The 22,685-nt window shown below is 48.4% G+C and overlaps 1 protein-coding gene across 1 annotated transcript in view; it reads left to right on the top strand.

Annotated features, from left to right (window-relative positions):
- Positions 1–1,263: 1,263 nt before the first annotated feature.
- The window catches only part of mmp25b (matrix metallopeptidase 25b), a gene marked incomplete at both ends in the record, with an annotated part of 38,409 nt that continues 16,987 nt past the window's right edge, over positions 1,264–22,685 (top strand). The window contains 2 exons of the mRNA XM_084322945.1: positions 1,264–1,362; positions 13,980–14,112. Coding sequence (XP_084179071.1) covers positions 1,264–1,362; positions 13,980–14,112 — 232 coding nt within the window. The remainder of the gene's footprint in view (positions 1,363–13,979; positions 14,113–22,685) is intronic.

The raw sequence follows: 22,685 nt of genomic DNA, 5'->3' as shown, positions 1-22,685 counted from the left end.
GTGTTGCTTGCCAGAACAGTGATAAAACTGCCAGGACCTGCCCTGCTCCGCTGCAGCCGGTTGAGATGCCAGACGCGCCCTTCCAAAAGGTTGCCATAGACATTATGGGCCCATTCGAAAGAGGTACACTACACACGACTGTCATTTTGCTATAACAATGGTCGATTACTTTTCAAAGTGGCCGGAGGTGGCATTTACGTCTCAGGTGACCACAGATAACGTGATTTCGTTTCTCACTATTGTATTTTCCAGAGAAGGGAATCCTACTACCCTGGTCAGTGACAATTAAGGGCCCCAGTTTTGTTCATCCTCTTTTGCGCTATTCCTCGAGGAGCGAGGCCTTAAGCATGTCAGGTCTAGTGTCTACTCACGTTAAACACTTTAACACACTTTATATTTATTAACAAAGAGATTTGCACTACAACTCATACCTCATTGCACCACCCTAAGTTGTAGCTGATCCCATTGCTGCATTGTACCTCACTGTTACTCTTTTTTTATTCTGTATTGTATATTGTATATGTGTATATTGACTGAACACTTTTTGTTTACATACTCTTGACTTTGTCTATTTTATACTTTTTATCTATTTTATCTATAGCACACCCTCAGGAGCTCATACAGAAAAAAGCATTTCATGGGAAAATATTCGGTATTTTACTATGACAACTAAAGAAACTTGAGGGAAACAGGTCCTTTTCAAAGCAAACGTTTTACAACAAGAACTCCAGACATGAATCCTGGTGAAAACCAGGTGAGGGATTCAAACACTGTACAACTGTACAAGCAAAACTGTACATTGGGATATTGACAACCATACTAGGTAATTTACATTGGAGGTGGTTGGGGGGGGGGGGGGACACTGTACAAACAAGCAAAACTGTACATTGGAATATTGACAAAACCATACTAGGTAAGTAGAGAGAGAGAGGGAGAGGAGAGAGAGCTAAGAGGTAGAGAGAGTGTGTGAGAGAGAGAGAGAGAGAGGGAGAGAGAGAGAGCTAAGAGGTAGAGAGAGTGAGAGAAAGAGAGAGAGAGAGAGAGAGAGAGAGATAGAGAGAGAGAGAGAGAGAGAGAGAGAGAGAGAGAGAGAGAGAGAGAGAGAGAGAGAGAGAGAGAGAGAGAGAGAGAGAGAGAGCGCGCTCATCATCCTCTGATCGATAAGCCCTGCCTAGTCCCTGGGGGTCCCAGAAGAAGGAAACATACGGACTGATTCCTCTGATGAGAAACGTGATTTAGTCAGAAGATCAACACTTTGACTGGATGGAGTTTGTGCTTTTATTATGGACGGTGACTCTGGTCGTTATCTTACCGGGACAGACCTCCTCCTCTCCGACGGCTGGCCAGTACACCAGAGGCATGGTAAGTGGTTTTATCCCCCGAGATATTTGAAATATAATGGGCTCATAACAGTCGCTTCATACAAAGAGCTCGATTTTATCACCACAGACAGAACATGCACAGATAGATTAGTGTTCTAACAGTTTAACGCTTTTTCGCGTTTTTGTTAATCAGCGCGGGTCCGGACAAAAATATATAATAAAGCCATAAAGATTTATGTAAAAATACTAACAGATGTTAACGTCATCTAAATGTTCAATGAATCATGCTATTTGCCTCTGCTAGTTCACATTTAACAACAAAAAGGTATTCAAATGTGATGTCTGCTAAAAAGAAAAGAACAAATAATCCATATAATCCAAACATGAATTGAATAAATATGAATGAAACAAGGTGGAGGCAGACAGTTAAGAATCGTTTTGTTTAATTTATACCATGTTTACTTGTTTTCACCTACAATTTCCACACTTTGCGTCCAGTGCAGGAGCAGAACACCACTATGTAAATGATGCATTTATTTAGCAGCTTTTATCCAAAGCGCTGTACAATTTACACCTCGCACGACAACAACACAGTATGTGCACTCAATGAAAAAAATGTGTTCTTATTATATGTTCTTCATAGAAAATGAGCCACGACCAATTCGATTGGTAGAGTACAACAAAAAGAAGTTTGGCATCCAATCAGAGTGCAAATGTAACAGTAAAGTACAGTAGTAATATACAATGTACAGACCGATGTATAAAATATATACATCTACTGAGTAATAGTGGTATGTACAGTACAGAAGTACAGAGCTGTAGTATCAATATGTCCAGTGGTACAGCTACCGTACAGGTGGTAGTGAGTATCAGGTCCTGACCTGTGACACCACACCGGGTTAAACAGGGCAGCAAGTCGCAGGTGTAAACACAGTGGTTATTTACATAACCCTAGTTATATGACTGCTAGCAAAGCCTCTTGCTTTGCCTATTGGACCGAAATAATTTCACTCAATGCACTGATCAGTGATCACTATACGTGACAGTGGCTGGCTCAGGAGATAGAGCAGTCGGAAGGTTCCTGGTTAGATTCCCACTCCTCTCGAAGTATCCTTGAGCAAGACACCTACGGGAGGCTGCAATTCGAAACTGGCCACCGTAAATGCCCAAAACCCCCACCACCTCCTAATAGACAGTCTCCTCCCCACCGCATGTATATATTCCCTCCCCGCCGTATGTATATTTCTCTCCCACCCACCCACCCCCTCCTAATGTACAGTCCCCTCCCCATCATATGTATATACTCTGTCAGGATCTAGGGGTAACAGTACTTGTAACTGAGGGGTACAATTCCCTGACTGTATTAATAAGTATGGTATCATTAAACCACTACCGTCTTATGTACATTACTACTGGCCATACAGTACACAGGTATATGATGAGAACACCTCCACAATGATACGGTTCCACACAAAACTGGGTTTAAGAATATTTATTAGCAGCAATGATAGTATATAATATACTTTACTTTGGATGCGCTTATAAGGCAAAGGAATGTGCGTAGGCAAATCAATAACGTATGTCCATTCTCATATTACGCAGGAGATAATAATACAACCTGAATCTTAGGAATTATATCTATGGTACTCTAGGAAGGCAGCGGGAGATACTGGTAGGGTCCCTCCGGTTGTAGGCCAGCAGGGGGAGGAAATGTTCGAATGCAAAGTCTGGATCAACGGGACTCAATAAGCTCCTGCTATGGGAGGCGGTACATTACTCCTTTGATCAGCAGACGAAAGCAGCAGCTGTAATCCAATTATGCGTGCAGCATAGGTGAAAGCCGGCCAGCCTCTCCAAGAGACGGGCTCGAGTGATATTCCTCACGGGTAAATCACACACAGTAGTGGGTAGACGATTCTCCTCCGCTCCAACATCCACAGGACCAAAGCAATAATCCAGCTGGAAAGGGCTCTGCATTCACCGGTGTAGATTCTCCGGTGCGCGGTACTTCACATTAACTAGGTCGAACTTGACGTTATTCCACTAAGCTCCGACACTTTACTATCCTATTCGCACGCGGTTATAAGTGCTCTATTTAGATGCACGGTTGCTCACTTCACTTGGTCGTTGACTCGTGATGAAGGCTTTACTAGTAAGGAGCGAACGATACGTTGAACGAACGTATTAGGATAAGACAAGACTACTGCTGTATCCACCTGCGACGTATTTATACGTACGGTGAACAATCTAGTGCCAACCTTATTTCTGTCTCGTATTCCTGGGCAAAGCCGGGCATGTACAGACATGTCTTAGCGGTGACTTTGAACTAGACTCTGGGGGTATGGCAATGGCGCCTAAGAGACCGCTGTCCAATAGGAGAACGAGATATTATGGTCTGTACTAGGTTAAAGGGATATTTCGTGTATATGTACAAAGAATACACAAGGGATATCAGACGATATACAAATATTATGCAATATATATCAATCAATAAATATATATATTCGGTTTAATCTGATCCTTCGTAACAGCCGCCTCCTAATTAGTCCCACCTAATTAGATAAGCAGAGACAGATTAACCGCACTGTCCACTACTCAATGTCCGTTGTGAGGGTAGGGCAGTTCACAAAGTCAGTGGGTCATGGTCGTCATTAAGCGAGTCGGGGAGCCTTGGCAACTCTATCAGCCTCGCCACGGGTCGGTTGTATGTCCGCCCTTGGACGAGCACTTCTGCCGCTCTGACCTTTCCGTCGGCACCAGTGATCACTTTGCTTACGCGGCCGGCCGGCCACATAGCTCGGGGTAGTGACTGGTCGATAATCATGACGACTGGACGGGATGAAGGGGGGCTTAGGAGGAAGCGGGCCTGAGACTGCTTTGATCTGTGCTTGGCTGTGCCTCCTCCTCCTCCGTCTGTTTCTCTTGTTTGCTCTGTACCCCGTCTGAGGAGGGGCCGGTGCCGGCCGCTCCGTCAAGGAGTCGCTCGGGGTGCTAGGTTCGAGGTCAGCTACGTCTGGAGCGCAGCTGAGGGGGGTGGAGTTCCGAACTCCCTCTTGTGCCCACGGTTCTCTCACAGGCCTCTCGCTTAATGTCAATAGCCTCTCAACGGGCTGTATGAGGGAGTGGCCGGTGTCGCTCGCCTTTGTGTGTAGGCAGCGTGTCGACGTGGGTTGACTGTCAAGTCCGTAGAGGGGGCCCTGGAGCGTCCATCCCAGTCGGGTCTGAACCGTGACTGGGCATCCTTTGGGTCCGATGTGGGCCGCCTCAATTGGGAGAATGAGGTCCGCGTGGTCGGAGCCGATGAGCAGGGTCGGTGTGGCGCCGTCGATAAGCGGTATAGGTAGTTGACGTAGGTGCACATACTTGGCCATCAGCTGTGGGATGGGGTAGGTGTACTGTGATAGGCCTATGTCGTGGCTGGTGAAGACGTTGGTAATACTATACTGCTTCTCGGGCTGGTCCACCGCTGCTATCTTGAAGGAGACCTTCTCACCTTTTATGGTCTTCTGGTCCCTTCTGATGGTGCGTATTGTCATGGTACCTTTGGCACCCCGCAGGCCCAACTGGGCTGCTGCGGAAGCGAGGAGGAGAGTCTTTTCAGACCCATCGTCCAGGACGGCGTAAGTGTCCAGGACCTTGTCCTCGTAGCTCAGGAGCACTCTGACCACTTTGATGAGCACTCGGGGGGTCCCGCTATGCTGGTCAATGTGGAGCACTCCTGTGCTTTGGATCGTCTGGGGTGGTGCCGACTCGCGGTCGTCCGAGTAGCACCGTGACTCCCAGTGTCTGCTGTAGCAGTCGGAACAGTAGGGAGCGGTCTGGTGGATCTTCGGTACTGGTGCCACCGCCTCGACATGGTACATTACCGCGACGGGCCCACTTTGTTGTCCTGTCGGACGCTTGTTGATGTCATGCAGGACCTCCAAGTGGGTGCCGCCGCACCTGCCGCACTTCTTCTTCAAGCGGCACGCAGCTGCCATGTGGCTGCGCGCGCAGCGGAAGCAGCGGCGGTGGTCCTTGATCCACTGACTCACCTCATCCGTGGTCAGCTTCTTGAAATCTTCGCATTGATACAGCCGATGTTCCCCTTCACAGTACTGGCATTCAATCTTCCACTCCTCTTTCGTCGAGGGGGTGTCGTGGTTCTTGTGCTGCGGTACTGATTCGGCTTGGTGCATAACGGTCACCGACCGGCGGTTATCATTTAATCCCGAGGTCCTGGTCTTGGGCTTGGTCCACTCCATACGAACGTGTCCAGTCGTAAGCTGCTGACCTCCCTGGCGAGGAACTCAGACAGGTCTAGGAGGGATGCCTCTGGGCCGTTGGGGTCGCGGTGGTCTCTCTGCCGCCGAAAACGCTCTTGTCGGGCGGGAGGGAGCTTCTCTAATATTCTCTCTACATTAGAGTTAGCGTACAGTTCGTGTATCCCTTTTTCCTTTTGGGACCCCAGCATCCCTACCAGGGACTGTACCTTGATAGAGAGGTCATCCAATGCTTTGTTGTCTCTGGCTGGGGGGAGACGGTCAATGTCTCTTATCTCCTGTATCACGTAGTCCCATATGCGTCCATAACGTTGGTCGAGGGCTACTAGAGCCGCGGTGTATGGGGTAGTAGAGTTGGAATATGCCAGCGCTATATTGTGCGCTCTGGGCACCTTCAGGTGCTTGAGTAGGATAGCATACTTGTACGTTTCATCCGGTACATCGGACATCATTGTCTCTAAGCACATTCGTAGCTCTGTGTACTGTGCTCTGTTCTCGTGTGTGAAGTCCGGGAACGTGTGCCAAGGTACGATGCCATGGATGGCTGGCACATCGGTGAGCGTTGGGGGAGAGGCCTCCTGGGCGAGTCTCCCTGTGCGTGTCGTCTTGGGCTGGTACTTGGTGGGTACCGAAGGTCGGGTACCCAGGTGCTGTTCCTCGGTGCTGACGGTGCGTCAAACTCACCCGTGAGTTGAGTCGGGGGTTTGTAGCGCAGTGCCTCAGAGTACGTTGCTGCTGGTCGGGGCTGTACTGGGCCTCCTGGTCCAGAGTATGTTGCTGCTGGTCGGGGCTGTACTGGGCCTCCTGGTCCAGAGTACGTTGCTGCTGGTCGGCTTGACATTCCTCCTCTTCCTCCTCCTCCTCCTCCGCCAGGTCCTGGAGTCTTCTGTTCAGTCTCTCGGCGTGGTCCGGTTCTTCCCGGTTGCTGGGTCTCGTATGGACCGGCCGGGGAGGGGGTTCGGAGCCGTGGACAGGATCCTCCTGTTGGCGGGGTCCCGGGTCGCTTGGTCGGGTAGGGGAATGTGTCCTAGACCCTTGTAGTGACGATCTCCGGGAGCTCCGTGCGGAGCGGGGGGGTGTCGCCATGGCCATCAATTGTTCTACCATCTTCGCCTGCTGCCGGTCGCGCTCTGCTTCGCGCTGGGCATGGGCGGCGTCGCGCTCTGCTTCGCGGTGGGCATTGGCGGCGTCGCGCTGTGCATTGGCGCTGGCATGGGCGGCGTCGCGCTGTGCATTGGCGGCGTCGCGCTGTGCATTGGCGCTGGCATGGGCGGCGTGGAGCTGTGCATTTGCGGCGTCGCGCTGTGCGTTGGCGGCGGCGTGCTGTGCATCGGTGCGGCTTCTTTCAATGTTCTCTTCCGTCTGAAGGCGTCTGGTCTCCAGCCTTATGCGGTCGTCTTCACTCCTTTGTTGCGCCTGGAAGCGCTCTCGCTCGGTTGCAGAATGTTCGCGTTCACGGAGGGCTTGCGCTTGGAGTTGCGCGTGAAGGCGCTCTCGTTGGTCTGCAGCTTGTTCGCGCTCGCTCGTCTGTTGCGCTTGAAGTCGATCGTGTTCGGTGGAGGCTGCCAGGGTGGCGATGAGTGCCTGCGCCAGCATCTTGTCCGCTTCGCTGGGGGAAGACACAGGCGGAGGTGATCGGCTTCTGGCAGTGCTCGTTGGAGATACTGTAGTACTATAGTACTGTATATTTGAATACCGTTTATGTCACAAATGTATCAGTACTAAATACCTATATGTCCCTATGCCATAAATGTCATGTATGTTGTGTATGTCATAAATGTCTATATGAATTGAAAATGGGGGACCCTGATGGAAACAAGACAAACGTCTTTCTCAGGTCTGCATCCCCTTAACAATTGTGTGTATTGATCCATACTGTATTGTACCCATTCTGCAATCTGTTAAATAAAGTTTTCATTCATTCATTCACACACTTAACTCCTAACTGCTCCCGATAAGCAGGTTGGGTGAAAATAAAGTAAAGCGCTTTGGATAAAAGTGATATATAAATGGACCATTTACCATTTGCATGCTTGTATTAAAAAATGCGCAGGGTCCAGGAAAGAGACCTGAATGTTGGTTGTCGGCAGATACCAGCAACAGAGAGGACCACACGGAGAGTAAGGGTTAACCCTAACCAGTGTTTTCTGGTGTCTGTATTAACTGGTGACCCTTGTGTGTGACCCAGTGGTGGTAGTGGTGGTAGTGGTGAGTGGTGAGGAGCTTACGTCACCAGGAAGTCAACTTTCTGTCCAAGCCAAGTCCCTTTTGTTTGTGGACTGCCCTACCCCTGGCGGCCCCCAAAAGGGGATACGGCCCCAACCCTGACACACTCAGGAACAGAGCTCAGAGGTGGAGCTTTGTATAATTGTCATCTTAGCAGTCATTTCTTCACATGGTCTTTGGCACAATGCTTGATATATAACATTTAATTATTTTACTAGTCATTTTATAATATTTTGGTATAATGCTAATGTAATGAGGTGGGGGGGGGGGTTATGTTTTATTATGTTATGTATATTGTTTTGTATGTTTATTGTTGGTTTTATTTTTAATTATGTTGTTTGTTTGTATTTATCGTTTTGTGTGGACCCCAGGAAGAGTAGCTGTTGCCATTTGTAACAGCTAATGGGGATCCAAATAAACTTAAACCTAATAGCAGTAATTTCTTCACATGGTGAGTAATAGCGAGGTGTAGTAGTGGTTACGTCATTTTCGTTTTTTCGTGTTCCACCCTCTGTCCAACGCAATGTATTTCCCCATTGCCCATTTCTAAATCGTCTCGTTTAAAACAAATAAAGCATGGACATTTGCATGGTGTACCTTTCTGTGCGTATTCATCCACAATTTATAGCTCAACATGAAAATATTCGCAATTAATCATAAAAAAAAATCGCCGAAATTGTATTTCAACCAAAAATGCTTAAACAATAATGTTAGTGATAGAATGGAACTTGTTTTGTGCAAAATGGAAAGCTTTTCAATTTCAATGCGGCAGAATTGTTACAATAGCTGATTTTCCCAATGATGAATCTATACGGGTGGAACAATCAATGACACAGGAAGGACCCGAGATGTGGAACTCTTTCGCTACTTCCATCATCAGCTCTAAAGCAGCCCTGGGACTCTACCAGATGAAAGGAGTGAGACGTACAATTGCTTAAAAGTAGAGGAGGCTTATTTGATTGAGCAACAGCTTTACCATGTTTAGGGTCTTGGAAACATGTTGACATTTTAAACATGAAATGTCATCCAGTGGATATTTTTTAACAGGGATTTCTGTTATATTTTAGGTGCAAACTGATGATGTGTTTCACATTTTTTGATGAGTTGCAAACAATAAGGGTAAACTAGTTTAGCTAAAGACGTGAATGACGTGAGCTGAGGACGTCGCCTTCCATTACATTTCCCACCTGTCTTCCCTCTTCCTGTATCCAGCATATTTGGTCTGTCTTCTCTCTACCTGTATCCAGCCTCTTTGGTCTGTCTTCTCTCTTCCTGTATCCAGCCTCTTTGGTCTGTCTTCTCTCTTCCTGTATCCAGCCTCTTTGGTCTGTCTTCTCTCTTCCTGTATCCAGCCTCTTTGGTCTGTCTTCTCTCTACCTGTATCCAGCCTCTTTGGTCTGTCTTCTCTCTACCTGTATCCAGCCTCTTTGGTCTGTCTTCTCTCTTCCTGTATCCAGCCTCTTTGGTCTGTCTTCTCTTCCTGTATCCAGCCTCTTTGGTCTGTCTTCTCTACCTGTATCCACCCTCTTTGGTCTGTCTTCTCTTCCTGTATCCAGCCTCTTTGGTTTGTCTTCTCTTCCTGTATCCAGCCTCTTTGGTCTGTCTTCTCTTCCTGTATCCAGCCTCTTTGGTTTGTCTTCTCTTCCTGTATCCAGCCTCTTTGGTCTGTCTTCTCTTCCTGTATCCAGCCTCTTTGGTCTGTCGTCTCTCTTCCTGTATCCAGCCTCTTTGGTCTGTCTTCTCTACCTGTATCCAGCCTCTTTGGTCTGTCTTCTCTCTTCCTGTATCCAGCCTCTTTGGTCTGTCTTCTCTTCCTGTATCCAGCCTCTTTGGTCTGTCTTCTCTCCCTGTATCCAGCCTATTTGGTCTGTCTTCTCTCTTCCTGTATCCAGCCTCTTTGGTCTGTCTTCTCTTCCTGTATCCAGCCTCTTTGGTCTGTCTTCTCTTCCTGTACCCAGCCTCTTTGGTCTGTCTTCTCTTCCTGTATCCAGCCTCTTTGGTCTGTCTTCTCTCTTCCTGTATCCAGCCTCTTTGGTCTGTCTTCTCTTCCTGTATCCAGCCTCTTTGGTCTGTCTTCCCTCTTCCTGTATCCAGCCTCTTTGGTCTGTCTTCTCTCTACCTGTATCCAGCCTCTTTGGTCTGTCTTCTCTTCCTGTATCCAGCCTCTTTGGTCTGTCTTCTCTCCCTGTATCCAGCCTATTTGGTCTGTCTTCTCTTCCTGTATCCAGCCTCTTTGGTCTGTCCTCTCTTCCTGTATCCAGCCTCTTTGGTCTGTCTTCTCTCTTCCTGTATCCAGCCTCTTTGGTCTGTCTTCCCTCTTCCTGTGTCCAGCCTCTTTGGTCTGTCTTCTCTCTTCCTGTATCCAGCCTCTTTGGTCTGTCTTCTCTTCCTGTGTCCAGCCTCTTTGGTCTGTCTTCTCTCTTCCTGTATCCAGCCTCTTTGGTCTGTCTTCTCTTCCTGTATCCAGCCTCTTTGGTCGGTCTTCCCTCTTCCTGTATCCAGCCTCTTTGGTCTAAATACAAACCTTCTTACTGGTAAATGGTAAATGGTAAATGGCTGCTTTTTTATATAGCGCTTTTATCCAAAGCGCTTTACAATTAGTTACTTACATATTACCCATTCACACACCGACGGCGGAAGCAACCATGCAAGGTGCCAACCTGCTCATCGGGAGCAATTAGGGGTTAAGTGTCTTGCTCAAGGACACAACGACACGCTGCCCAGGAGGAGCGGGAATCGAACCGGGAACCTCCGGATTGCCAGACGACTGCTCTACCTCCTGAGCCACTGTCGCCCCTGTCCTCTACTATCATGCACTCTTCCACTAATTAATCTTCCGTGTCTATATTACTACCTACTATGCTAATATGTCTCTACTACTATGCACTCAACACTGCAGCACCCAAGTTTCAGCACTTTGATGAACATTGTTACTCAGCTGATAGAGTTGTACCTTTCATGCTGACTTGTCATACAGAACCTTCCTGCTGACTTGTACAGAACCTTCATGCTGACTTGTCATACAGAACCTTCCTGCTGACTTGTTGTACAGAACCTTCCTGCTGACTTGTTGTACAGAACCTTCCTGCTGACTTGTTGTACAGAACCTTCCTGCTGACTTGTTGTACAGAACCTTCCTGCTGACTTGTCATACAGAACCTTCCTGCTGACTTGTTGTACAGAACCTTCCTGCTGACTTGTCATACAGAACCTTCCTGCTGACTTGTTGTACAGAACCTTCCTGCTGACTTGTTGTACAGAACCTTCCTGCTGACTTGTTGTACAGAACCTTCCTGCTGACTTGTCATACAGAACCTTCCTGCTGACTTGTTGTACAGAACCTTCCTGCTGACTTGTTGTACAGAACCTTCCTGCTGACTTGTCGTATAGAACCTTCCTGCTGACTTGTTGTACAGAACCTTCCTGCTGACTTGTTGTACAGAACCTTCCTGTTGACTTGTCGTATAGAACCTTCCTGCTGACTTGTTGTACAGAACCTTCCTGGAAGTTCCTGCTGACTTGTTGTACAGAACCTTCCTGCTGACTTCTTGTACAGAACCTTCCTGCTGACTTGTTGTACAGAACCTTCCTGCTGACTTGTTGTACAGAACCTTCCTGCTGAATTGTTGTACAGAACCCTCCTGCTGACTTGTTGTACAGAACCTTCCTGCTGACTTGTTGTACAGAACCTTCCTGATGACTTGTCGTACAGAACTTGTAACTCGCTTTGGATGAAAGCGCTCAGCTACATGACTAAATGTAAATGTAAATACAGGACTCCATTGAGGGGAAAAACAGCATTGATAGCTGATGGCTGATACGTCACACGTGACAAACCACTACAGGAAGCGCTCCAGTTCCCCGTACATGACCCCTCACACACAGCAACGTCAGACCTCTTGGCAAGCGAGGACTATATACAGAACCAGGGCCAGAAATTAACTTTTTGACTCACCGGCCAGTGGCGGGTAGATGGGAAAAATCTACCCACCAAGCATAATATGGGAATATTTCTTACCGGCAAAAAAAACCCAAATGTTTGTGTCACATACTTGCCAAACACATACATATATATATATATACACTACTGTGAGAAAATAATAACCACACACAATGGGTAATGGCTTATAGCAGACTTAATGATTTTAGAATATTTCAGATAATGAAATTAAATGTTTATATTAACTATCAAGTTAGTATAGTGTAACGTTTGGCTATAAATCATATTGAACGTAGAGAGAGCGAGAGAGAGAGCGCGAGAGAGCCAACCCCCCCCCCCGGGTTTTGTTTTGGGTTTGCGTCTGAGTTGCCGTAGTTGATGATGTCACACACACTAGGATTTATTGTCAACACACGGAACTTTGATGCCCGATGCATGAAGCGATATAAAGAAACAAATAGCCAATAAATGAAGTTATCTTTGAACCTCTGTTGTCAAGCCCCGTCAATATAACCTCATGTCATTGAAGGTCCGCGGTGGTCTGTCTATAATGAAATGAGAGGAAAAGGTCTGCGAAACGTTCTATTGTTAGGTGGTCCCGTTCTCGCTGCTGCAGTGGGTTTTCTTTTTAGCGGTCGGCTTACTCCTTCCATAGTTCCACATATTTGTAACCCATTTAACGTTATTAAGCTAACGTTAGCTCCCTACGGTGCAAGCAGGCGCCACGGGCAGTCAGGACAGAAGAGTAGTAGATGTGACGTCTGTAAACAAGCCACAAATTAGGCCTGTCGTAAGACCAAAACACACAGCAGTTTTAATTATTTTACATGGCTATTGTGTTACCCGCCACATGGCGGACAGACCTCTCGGTGTCACTCGCCAAACCTAAAATCTGGTCGCCATTAGCGGGTGACAGGCTCTAATTTCGGGCCCTGTACAGAACTATAACCACTTAGAGGGCAAGGACAGACTTCCAGTAGCAGTAGAGATAGACTTCCAGTAGAGACAGATTGAAATGTTGGTCCAGTATTTTTAACCCTTTCACTACCACACTACAGAAGGTTAAGACTTTCACTACCACACTACAGAAGGTTAACCTTTCACTACCACACTACAGAAGGTTAACCTTTCACTACCACACTACAGAAGGTTAACCTTTCTCTACCACACTACAGACTGTTAACCTTTCACTACCACACTACAGAAGGTTAACCTTTCACTACCACACTAAAGAAGGTTAACCTTTCACTACCACACTACAGACGGTTAACCCTTTCACTACCACACTACAGAAGGTTAACCATTTCACTACCACACTACAGACGGTTAACCCTTTCACTACCACACTACAGAATTTTAACCCTTTACTACCACACTACAGAAGGTTAACCTTTCACTACCACACTACAGAAGGTTAACACTTTCACTACCACACTACAGAATGTTAACCATTTCACTACCACACTACAGAAGGTTAACCTTTCACCACTACACTACAGAAGGTTAACCCTTTCACTACCACACTACAGACGGTTAACCCATTTTATACAATGGCATGCAAATTTCTCTATTCTGATTGGCTGAAACAGTCAAGTTACACGTGGGTATTTGTTATAACCAACGCTCTTGGTCCCAGGACCCGCCCACAACTGAATTACTATCAATCCGCCGTGCGAGTTTTTAGAAATGAAAGCAAGATGGCGGACAGTAAACGTTACGAATGGATATGTTGATAGGGTCATAAAGACTAAATCAAAAACGATTCTATCACGGCGAATGTGTTAGTTTAATGTTGGATTATGTAATTGGTGGGTCATGAGTCATTGTGGAACAAAATAAATATCGCGCGAATGTTGGGTTTTGTCAATAAATCTTCAATTAATGTGTGTTTATTGTATAGCAATAAGGTTGGATGACATCGGTCATTGTATAAAAGCCATTACACCACGCGCAGTCGTGGGTTATGATAATTAGACCATGGCTAGGGGGGTCTAACGACCCTCGGCTGTGCCTCTGGCCTAACTACCACCCCTAGGCATGGTCTAATTCTCATAACCCACTCCTACGCGTGATGTAATGCTTTACACTACCACACTACAGAAGGTTAACCCTTTCACCACCACACTACAGAATGTTAACCATTTCACCACCACACTACAGACGGTTAACGGGTTAAAGCATGAATGGTAGCTAACAGAATACCTCCTCTGCCCTCCCTCTCCCCCTCAGGATTGGCTGAGCAGGTATGGGTACCTGCCCCCCCCTGACCCCCGCAGCAGTAAGCTGCAGACCAAGGCGGGAATAGAGGAAGCCATCCGCGTCATGCAGAGATTCGGTGGGATCAGAGAAACAGGGATTCTGGGTAACGGACGACCTCATGTAACTCTTCTCCAGAGAGAGACAAGAAGATAGATTCCAGTTTCCTCTCTGGTATCATCTTGTTTGACTCTGCAGAAGACAGTATGGAGAAGCATATTTCCCATAATGTCGGCGTGTTCCTTTAAGTACCAACGTGGGCTTGTCCAGGAGGAGTTTTGATTGACTTGTCCAGGAGGAGGTTTGATTGGCTTGTCCAGGACATGGATTTATGACGTTCATCAAGAAATGATGACAAAATGCACCCAGACTTTTTACTCTTTAGCCCGAGCGGTCCGTCGGTGGACCGCAGAGGACATCACATCATAAATCCATGTCTACAGACTGTATGAATAAAAGTTGCGTCTTTTTTTCAAATGTAGCCAAGAGTAAAGACCCTAATCCTGTCAAAACAGCAGTCATAGTGCATATTTTCAACAATACGTTTGTTTACCAATAGGTTAAAGTGTTATTAACTTATTCTGCGCCATCGCTTAATGCGCCAGTGTTAGGGCAGCAGTGGCGGAGCCCAATAGCAGAACACAGGAGAGAGAGAATGGAGCGTTTTAGGTTGGTTTTAATGTAGGCACCAGGCAGACAGGTATGATAGTACAGGAATGTGCAAATGGACACAAGCAGGTGCACTCCTCGTGCAGCACAGGAGCGTCCAGGCGGGTGGTGTCTCTGGAGACGGTGTAGCTCGGGAGCGGTGGTCCTAGGTGGTTAGGTTAACACTGCGACGCGGGTAGAGCAGGATCCGTGGGCTGAAGTAGGAGTTCATTGACGAGGGAATCCCTCACAGCCGCGTTAATTGATGTCCCTCTGGCAGCGTGGGAATCCTGGGGTCGGATGCTGCCCATATAAGGGTGTGGAAGGATGAGGGGTGAGGAAGGCTTCCGCCGTGATGGTGTGGAAGGAGGAGGGGTGAGGAAGGCTCTCGCCGTGATTATGACAGGACCCCCCTCTCTACGGGCGCCTCCTGGTGACCCTCCAGGCTTGCCAGGGTTGGCCTGATGGAAATCCCGGATGAGGGCAGGATCCAGGACCATCTAGCAGTTCCTGTAGTGCATTGCAGTTACAAATGAACATTTTGCGTGTCTGATTGTTTTTATGCGACGCATCGACGCAACAATTCCTCGTCGACGATTTTTTATGATCGACGTCGTCGATTATGTCGACTAATCGTTGCAGCCCTAATGGCAGCTAAAGGTCAGTGGTATTGTTCATCAGTGCTGAACTTGAGTGCATAGTAGTTATATAGACATAATTAGCATGGTAGGTAGTAGTATATGTATAGCAGTATACTATGTATAGTAGATAGTAGTATAGACATATCAGCATAGTAGGTAGTAGTATAAGGATAGTAACATAGAACATAGTAGGTAGTAGTATGGGGATAGTAACATAGTACATAGTAGGTAGTAGTATGAGGATAGTAACATAGTACATAGTAGGTAGTAGTATGAGGATAGTAACATAGAACATAGTAGGTAGTAGTATGAGGATAGTAACATAGAACATAGTAGGTAGTAGTATGAGGATAGTAACATAGAACATAGTAGGTAGTAGTATGAGGATAGTAACATAGTACAGGGCCCTGACCGCGTGAACACTTAAGGTAACGCACTTGTGCTTCCGCATTGCTCTGATTGGCCAGCGCTCTCCCTTCGTGAATCGCAGCAGCTCTACGCACCGAGCGTAGACGCGTCACTCGTTGCAGGCTCTCCAGAAAAACACAAAGCCGCCATCTTTAATGTGTCAATGTGTCGCATAGGTAATATTAATAGGTTGCCGCAGCATTATGCATTCGTAATCCCCCCTACATAATAACCACGCATGTTAAAACACGCAGGTTAATTAGCAACGCTCGCACAATACCTAGCTTAATAACAAGTAGGCAATTGGCACAAGTGTAAATTATACATTCGTCACTCAGTTTTAACATCGACGGTTAGCTCAACTCGTTCGTCAGCTTGCTGTGGAGCCTATGGTCAGTTGGTGACAAGTTTGAATCACTTCAATTTTTTTTTTTTTTTTTTGTACGTTTAATTAATTTATCATCTCTCTATATAAACGTAACTAGCTATTCATATCAATCGAAATAACGTTCATCTCCGCGAGCCTTCAGAGCTGCTCTTATTTGTAAATAGAAGAAAAAGGAGTTTTTCATTGTTCAAGAGTGGATATGTTGCAGAAAAATAATTGAAGTGATTCAAACTTGTCACCAACTGACCATAGGCTCCACAGCAAGCTGACGAACGAGTTGAGCTAACCGTCGATGTTAAAACTGAGTGACGAATGTAGTGGGGTAAACAGTGATTCAACCCCCCTCAATGTACAGTGATTCAAACCCATAACGTTATGAATAAAACACGAAATAACAGCATATAACGTTATGAATAAAACGCATAACGTTTATGAGTGAATCTGGTAGAGTGAATCTGGTAGTTGTTTTGATATGTACATTCCGCCGATTAACATTACATTTCCGCGAGTAGGTCGCTTAACATTACAAGGCTCGCTTGCGTTACGGGCGTGCGGGCGAAAACGAGCGTAGCGTCACGTAGGGTCAGTGGGCCAATCAGAGCAATGCGGAAGCACAAGTGCATTACCTTAAGTGTTCACGCAACCTGGCCTTGAACTATGACCTCTGCCAGTGGGTCTTGGACTTCCTGACGGGTAGACCCCAGGTGGTGAGAGCAGGCAACTGCACCTCCTCATCCATCGCGCTCAACATAGGGGCCCCCCAGGGCTGTGTTCTGAGTCCCCTCCTCTACTCGCTGTACACACACGACTGTGTGGCACAGTGGAACAACAACACAATCATCAAATTTTCTGACGACACAGTAGTGGTGGGCCTGATCTCTGCCAACGACGAGAGGGCCTACCTGGAAGAGGTAAAGAATCTGTCGCAGTGGTGTCAGGAGAACTGCCTCTCCCTGAACGTCAGCAAAACAAAAGAGATGATTGTGGACTTCAGGAGGTCGGGGGTCAGGGACTACAGCCCCCTCAGCATCGATGGGGCACCAGTTGAGAGAGTGAACAGTTTTAAGTACCTCAGAGTCCACATGTCCGAGGACTTGACATGGACCACACACATTGACAGTGTTGTGAAGACTGGCAATATCACCTCCTGGTTTGGGAATAGCACCGCACAAGACCATAGCAGACTACAGAGAGTGGCCCGTTCAGCCGAACGCACAATTGGAGAGGGGCCAATTGGAAAGGTTAACTTTCTGTAGTGTGGTAGTGAAATGGTCAACCTTCTGTAGTGTGGTAGTGAAAGGGTTAACCTTATGTAGTGTGGTAGTGAAAGGTTAACCGTCTGTAGTGTGGTAGTGAAAGGTTAACCTTCTGTAGTGTGGTAGTGAAAGGGTTAACCTGCTGTAGTGTGGTAGTGAAAGGTTAACCGTCTGTAGTGTGAAAGGGTTAACCTTCTAGTGTGGTAGTGAAAGGTTAACCGTCTGTAGTGTGGTAGTGAAAGGTTAACCGTCGGTAGTGGGGTAGTGAAAGTTTAACCTTCTGTAGTGTGGTAGTGAAAGGGTTAACCTTCTGTAGTGTGGTAGTGAAAGGTTAACCGTCTGTAGTGTGAAAGGGTTAACCTTCTGTAGTGTGGTAGTGAAAGGTTAACCGTCTGTAGTGTGGTAGTGAAAGGTTAACCGTCGGTAGTGTGGTAGTGAAAGGTTAACCTTCTGTAGTGTGGTAGTGAAAGGTTAACCGTCTGTAGTGTGGTAGTGAAAGGTTAACCGTCGGTAGTGTGGTAGTGAAAGGTTAACCTTCTGTAGTGTGGTAGTGAAAGGTTAACCGTCTGTAGTGTGGTAGTGAAAGGTTAACCGTCGGTAGTGTGGTAGTGAAAGGTTAACCTTCTGTAGTGTGGTAGTGAAAGGTTAACCTTCTGTAGTGTGGTAGTGAAAGGTTTACCTTCTGTAGTGTGGTAGTGAAAGGTTAACCTTCTGTAGTGTGGTAGTGAAAGGTTAACCTTCTGTAGTGTGGTAGTGAAAGGGTTCTGTATCATTAGGGGATCCGCTCGGCATCACTCATGCACTCCCTCGCGTACGTGCACGCGCACTGAATAAATTCCACAAATGTACCTTTAATACCAGTATTCGTCTGACCACACCCCTCGTTAGCTTACCTTCATAAGCAGGTGTGTGGTCACCTGCTCTCCTCCTTCTCGCTTTCACCACAAGGAAGTGCCTCGGTAGTACCCCACTTGACGTGTTGTTAGTTGAAAAGAGTTGTGACGAGTTTACATTGTGCTTAGTTTTTTCTTCTCTCATATCTGTTATAAGGAAAAAGCTAAGTCATAATGTCTTCTTCGGAGAGTAGACCTACTCTTCACCTGCGGTTCTCCATTCCCGCCTCCGTCGTGCGTTTTGGTGCTGGGCTGCTGCCACTTTCGTGGTTGCCGACCCAGCCCAGGAGACAGCCGATGGGTAGTTTGCCTCGCCGAGGAGCCGAGGAGTCGGTGGCGTCGCTCCGGCGATGGCCTGATCTCGACTCTGGTTCCTCTGGTTCCAGGGAATCGTCCGTTGGTGAACGGGCGGTTGGTTTGGGTCCGGAGGATTTGCGACGCAAACTTTTCGCGTCTGCCCGTTCACGTCGCAAGATGGTGGCATGCAGGCGCGAACGGCCTGGGTTTGTTCTTGTTTGAAGGTCCTGTGGAGGAGAGTATCCCTCCTATCCAGGAAACACCGGAGGGGGGAGAAATGGCTCCTTGGGACGCCTTGTTTGAAGATGTCGAGGAACCACCTTGGCCTCATCAGCAGGATGCCCTACTATCAGCCACATCAGACTGTGGCTCCTTAACCAGTCGCAGCCTGCTGCATGTGAGGGATGCGGGTTCGGTGGAGGAAGGTCAGCAGGGGGAACTGCGGGCTTTGTTTCCCGAGCTCATGGCGGTAGCAAACGGCGTGCCGCTGCCGCTGCCATTGCCTGCTCCTGTCCCTGACGATCTCATAGGTCATCTCTGGCAGCGTCGCCCGGTGAGAGGGGTGGATGTTGTCTACCCATTTTTCCCTTCAATGGGGGCCTATGTTCGTCAGGGTCAGGCGGTGTCTCACATCATGGGACTTACCCCCACCTACGTACCAGTTACGCGGGTGTCGGGGTTGGTCAAAGGTATGAGGGAGGGCGTGCCTCGGCTTGATAGTCCGATGGCCGCTCTCCTCTGTCCGGATGTGGTGTGGGAACCATTATGCAAGCCGGTTCTCCATGGAAGATCGGCTAGGCGATTGGCATATTGGGGTGACCAGTAATTTATCGCTGGTACACAATCGCTGGCTGCGGCTTCTAACATCGCCCACCTAGCTAGATTTGTATCTGGGATTATGACGGGCGGCATGGATCTGACCGAGGTAAAATGCGATCAGATCACCCAGGCGGCAGGAGCTGTCCTGCACCTTACCCAGGTGCTGGCCATAGCCTCGGGGAAAGTGCGCGCCCTGGCCACCCTGAGCCAGCGCCACCTTTGGCTGGAGCAGGCCCGTGTGCCAGAGAAGAAGAGAGCCCCTCTTCTGACGGCCACCCTCTCCGATGCTGGTCTGTTCGGGAAGGCCCTGCGGTTGATGACCTCAACGTGCAGAGAGATGGCAGAGGAGAGATCCATTCTTCAACCCCATTTTCCGCCTCCAGTCCTTGCCGGTGGAGTCAGAAGGCTTCCACGACGTCGAGCTGCCTCCGTCGTCCCTACCACTGCCTCTACCGCCGCTGCTGGCCCCTCCAAGAAGGCCAGGAGAAGAGACGGCGCTTCTGCTACCGCCGGCCCATCCACGACCGGAGGAGACGGTAGGGAACGTCGAGACCAGCAGACAGTTACCTACCGTCCCTCCGGGGCTCCTCGGGGTGGCAAGACTCGAGCGGCGCTAGGTGGCAGACGCCGCTGAGAGTGACTTTTTCCCTCTGTGTCCCCTCTCCTCTACACCCTCCCCGGCCCCTTATGATTGTGTTTTTGTGCCAGATACAATAAAAAGTTCCCCGATATAAGGGGGACTATGTTTTTGGCCAAACAAACTGTGTTTCTTCAACAAATCATATGATGGGGTTGCGTAAATATGAATCTGCACTATTACGTTGAGAGATGAGTCATGTTGTGTTACGAGATTAAGCAAGGTCTGCAAGCATACACTCAGTCGTAGGAGATTCTATTAGCCTGACGCTCCACATGCAGGTAGAAACTGGTGGTATTCCATTGCTTAAACAAAGTATATGTGTCCCACAACGCTGTTGTGTTAGTTGCAGTAATACTCGTACACACACGTTCCACGGCCTAGCCGTTACTCTCGGTCAGCGTTTTTGCTATGTACGACATAGTCAACGGGTGTAGGATTCACACGCATGCGACTTGTTTTGTTGTAAATCCTGTTCACATTTTGTGGGTAGCGGGCTATACATTAGCAGTCTACCGGAGGTTTTCAAAATGCTACAGTTGTTATTGTGTGTAGGGAAAGAAGGGTTTTTTGTGAGGGGGTGTCGAATAAACCCCTCCTTCCCACTTGGTTGGTTTAGGAGTTTTTATCTCATTCTGCTGTGCCAGTCAGGGCCGAGCCGTTAGAACGTCTTGGCAGGGAGGGGGGGGGGGGGGGGGGGGGAAGGGTTGTCCTGCCGACTCCTATTACAAACAGGAGCCGTGTGCAGGGTTTCCCCCGTCATAGCGATGTTGCTATGGCGACGCCTTCCGTGAGTTAAAGAGTGTTAAGGTGTCGAGTTAGAGCGTAGGGCTTACGGGTCTGCTACGCTCGATTTATGTGTAAACTTGACTCACAGTTGACATGTCTTTTTCATGACTACGACTCATGTGGGAAGGTTTCTGGGAGGGTCCGGTCTTTACTCTCTGACTAAAAGGAGTGACTGGATGTAAAAACATGTGAACGGGTTTTTTACTCCCAGCTGTGCAGTTGGGTTCATACGGGTGATGCTTCTTCTTTATTATTATAAAGAGTTGGATGAATCTATATGAATTGGAAATGGGGGACCCTGATGGAAACAAGACTAACGTCTTTCTCAGGTCTGCATCTCCTTAACAATTGTGTGTATTGAGCCGTACTGTGTTGTACCCATTCTGCAATCTGTTGGATAAAGTTTTCATTCATGGAGTTGGTTGCATCCCGCCCCTCTTGTCGTTCCCCTGGGCGTCTTGGGGATTCAATAAGATGGTCTAAATAGCCTATTATTGATGTGGATATGCCCAACGCACACATAGTGCTAGCTCAGGATGTTCTGCTGGACATTTGGTAACTGACTGGCGCGCCTTGGTTGCTTGGGGTTAAAACAGCAATTAAAATATATAAAATAAAGCAATTGGGATAGGGGTTTTCCTCTTCCGACGACCTGTGTGGTTGTCGACGGGTTCTCGTTCATATCAGGGGATGATAACGGAATGGATCTGAACATATGTAGAAGGGTCTCACGCACTGGGGGTGGGCCGCCGGGCGCGGTTCGCACCGAACGTCTGAGTGGCGCCTTCTTTTTATGTTTAGGATCAACACGCATATCTGCCCCTTCTCCTGGAGTTGGCATGTCGGCGTGGTTAGGGCACGGGACTTGTTCTGGTCACGCTGGTCCGGATCAGTTAAACCCGTTGTCCGCCGGGGATGCAGATCTGCTGTTCTGGTACCCTGAGGGACTTGGGCTTTTTTTCAAAAATGCTAGGTCGGTCCGGGTGTCGCAGGGTTAAGTGCTATGGAACCCTTGTTGGGTACATTGTATTCTGTTGGAAACTGGAACACGGTTACTGCGGCAGTGCCGCAGGTGTGTTTTGGAGTTTTTTCCTGGGGGGTTATGGGACTAGCCACTGCATAGGGTAACGCCTAGGTGGTTGGTTCTCTGGTGTGTTGGGGCAGTGTCAACTCCCGGGTTAACCGGTTGAGGGTGCCCCTGCACGTTCATGACGTCTGCCAATCGTGTCAGCCTTCTCTGCCTCCACCCCTCTGGGTGGGGGTTTTTAAATGGAGGCTTGGTCATGCAACAACGCCAGCATGCGCCCCTTCCGCCGGGGCGGCTGTGTTCAGCTGTCCCCTCTGGCGCCTGTCTCGTCCGCAGTCTCCAGGCTCGGGTTAACAGCCTGTTGCCTGGTTTTTTTCCCCGGTGCGCTGCCTGCTTCCGTTGGTTAACCTTTTTTGTGTGCTTACGGCCATGCTGACTGCCTGTTCTGCAGGGTCAGTGTGCCAGGCGGTGTGCTATTGGGGGGACAGGGCCCGCTCGGCTGAGGGGCCTTTGTCCGAATACGCTGGCGATGTGGGGGGCGGGGTCACTAAGTGCCCACCTGGTGGGATCTTGATGCTGGCATCATGGACTTCTCCGGGCCCCCGTTCCAGGGGGTCCAGTCCCTTTGGTGGGTCTGGGTCTTCCTTCGCGCTCCGCTGCTACGGCCTTGCCACGGGGTTGGGTTTGCCCTTGACCCCGTGATTCTGGGGGCAGTAACGAGGTTGTTCCCTCCGTTCGTTCCCGGGTGGCATGCGGGTTGTGCGTGTGTGTAGTCGTGGGGTCAAGCCACGGTCTGCTAACCCTGTGCGTTGAGTTGCTTGAGTGCCTCTTCGCACGGTCGGGTCCGTCGCCCTCCCGGGAAACCTCTAATAGGGG

Source organism: Notolepis coatsorum (genome assembly GCF_963971535.1).
Source record: "Notolepis coatsorum genome assembly, chromosome: 10".
In the NCBI taxonomy this organism is placed as follows: domain Eukaryota; kingdom Metazoa; phylum Chordata; class Actinopteri; order Aulopiformes; family Paralepididae; genus Notolepis; species Notolepis coatsorum.
The sequence above is the reverse complement of the archived record's forward strand: the minus strand, read 5'-3'. Positions and strand labels throughout refer to the sequence as shown.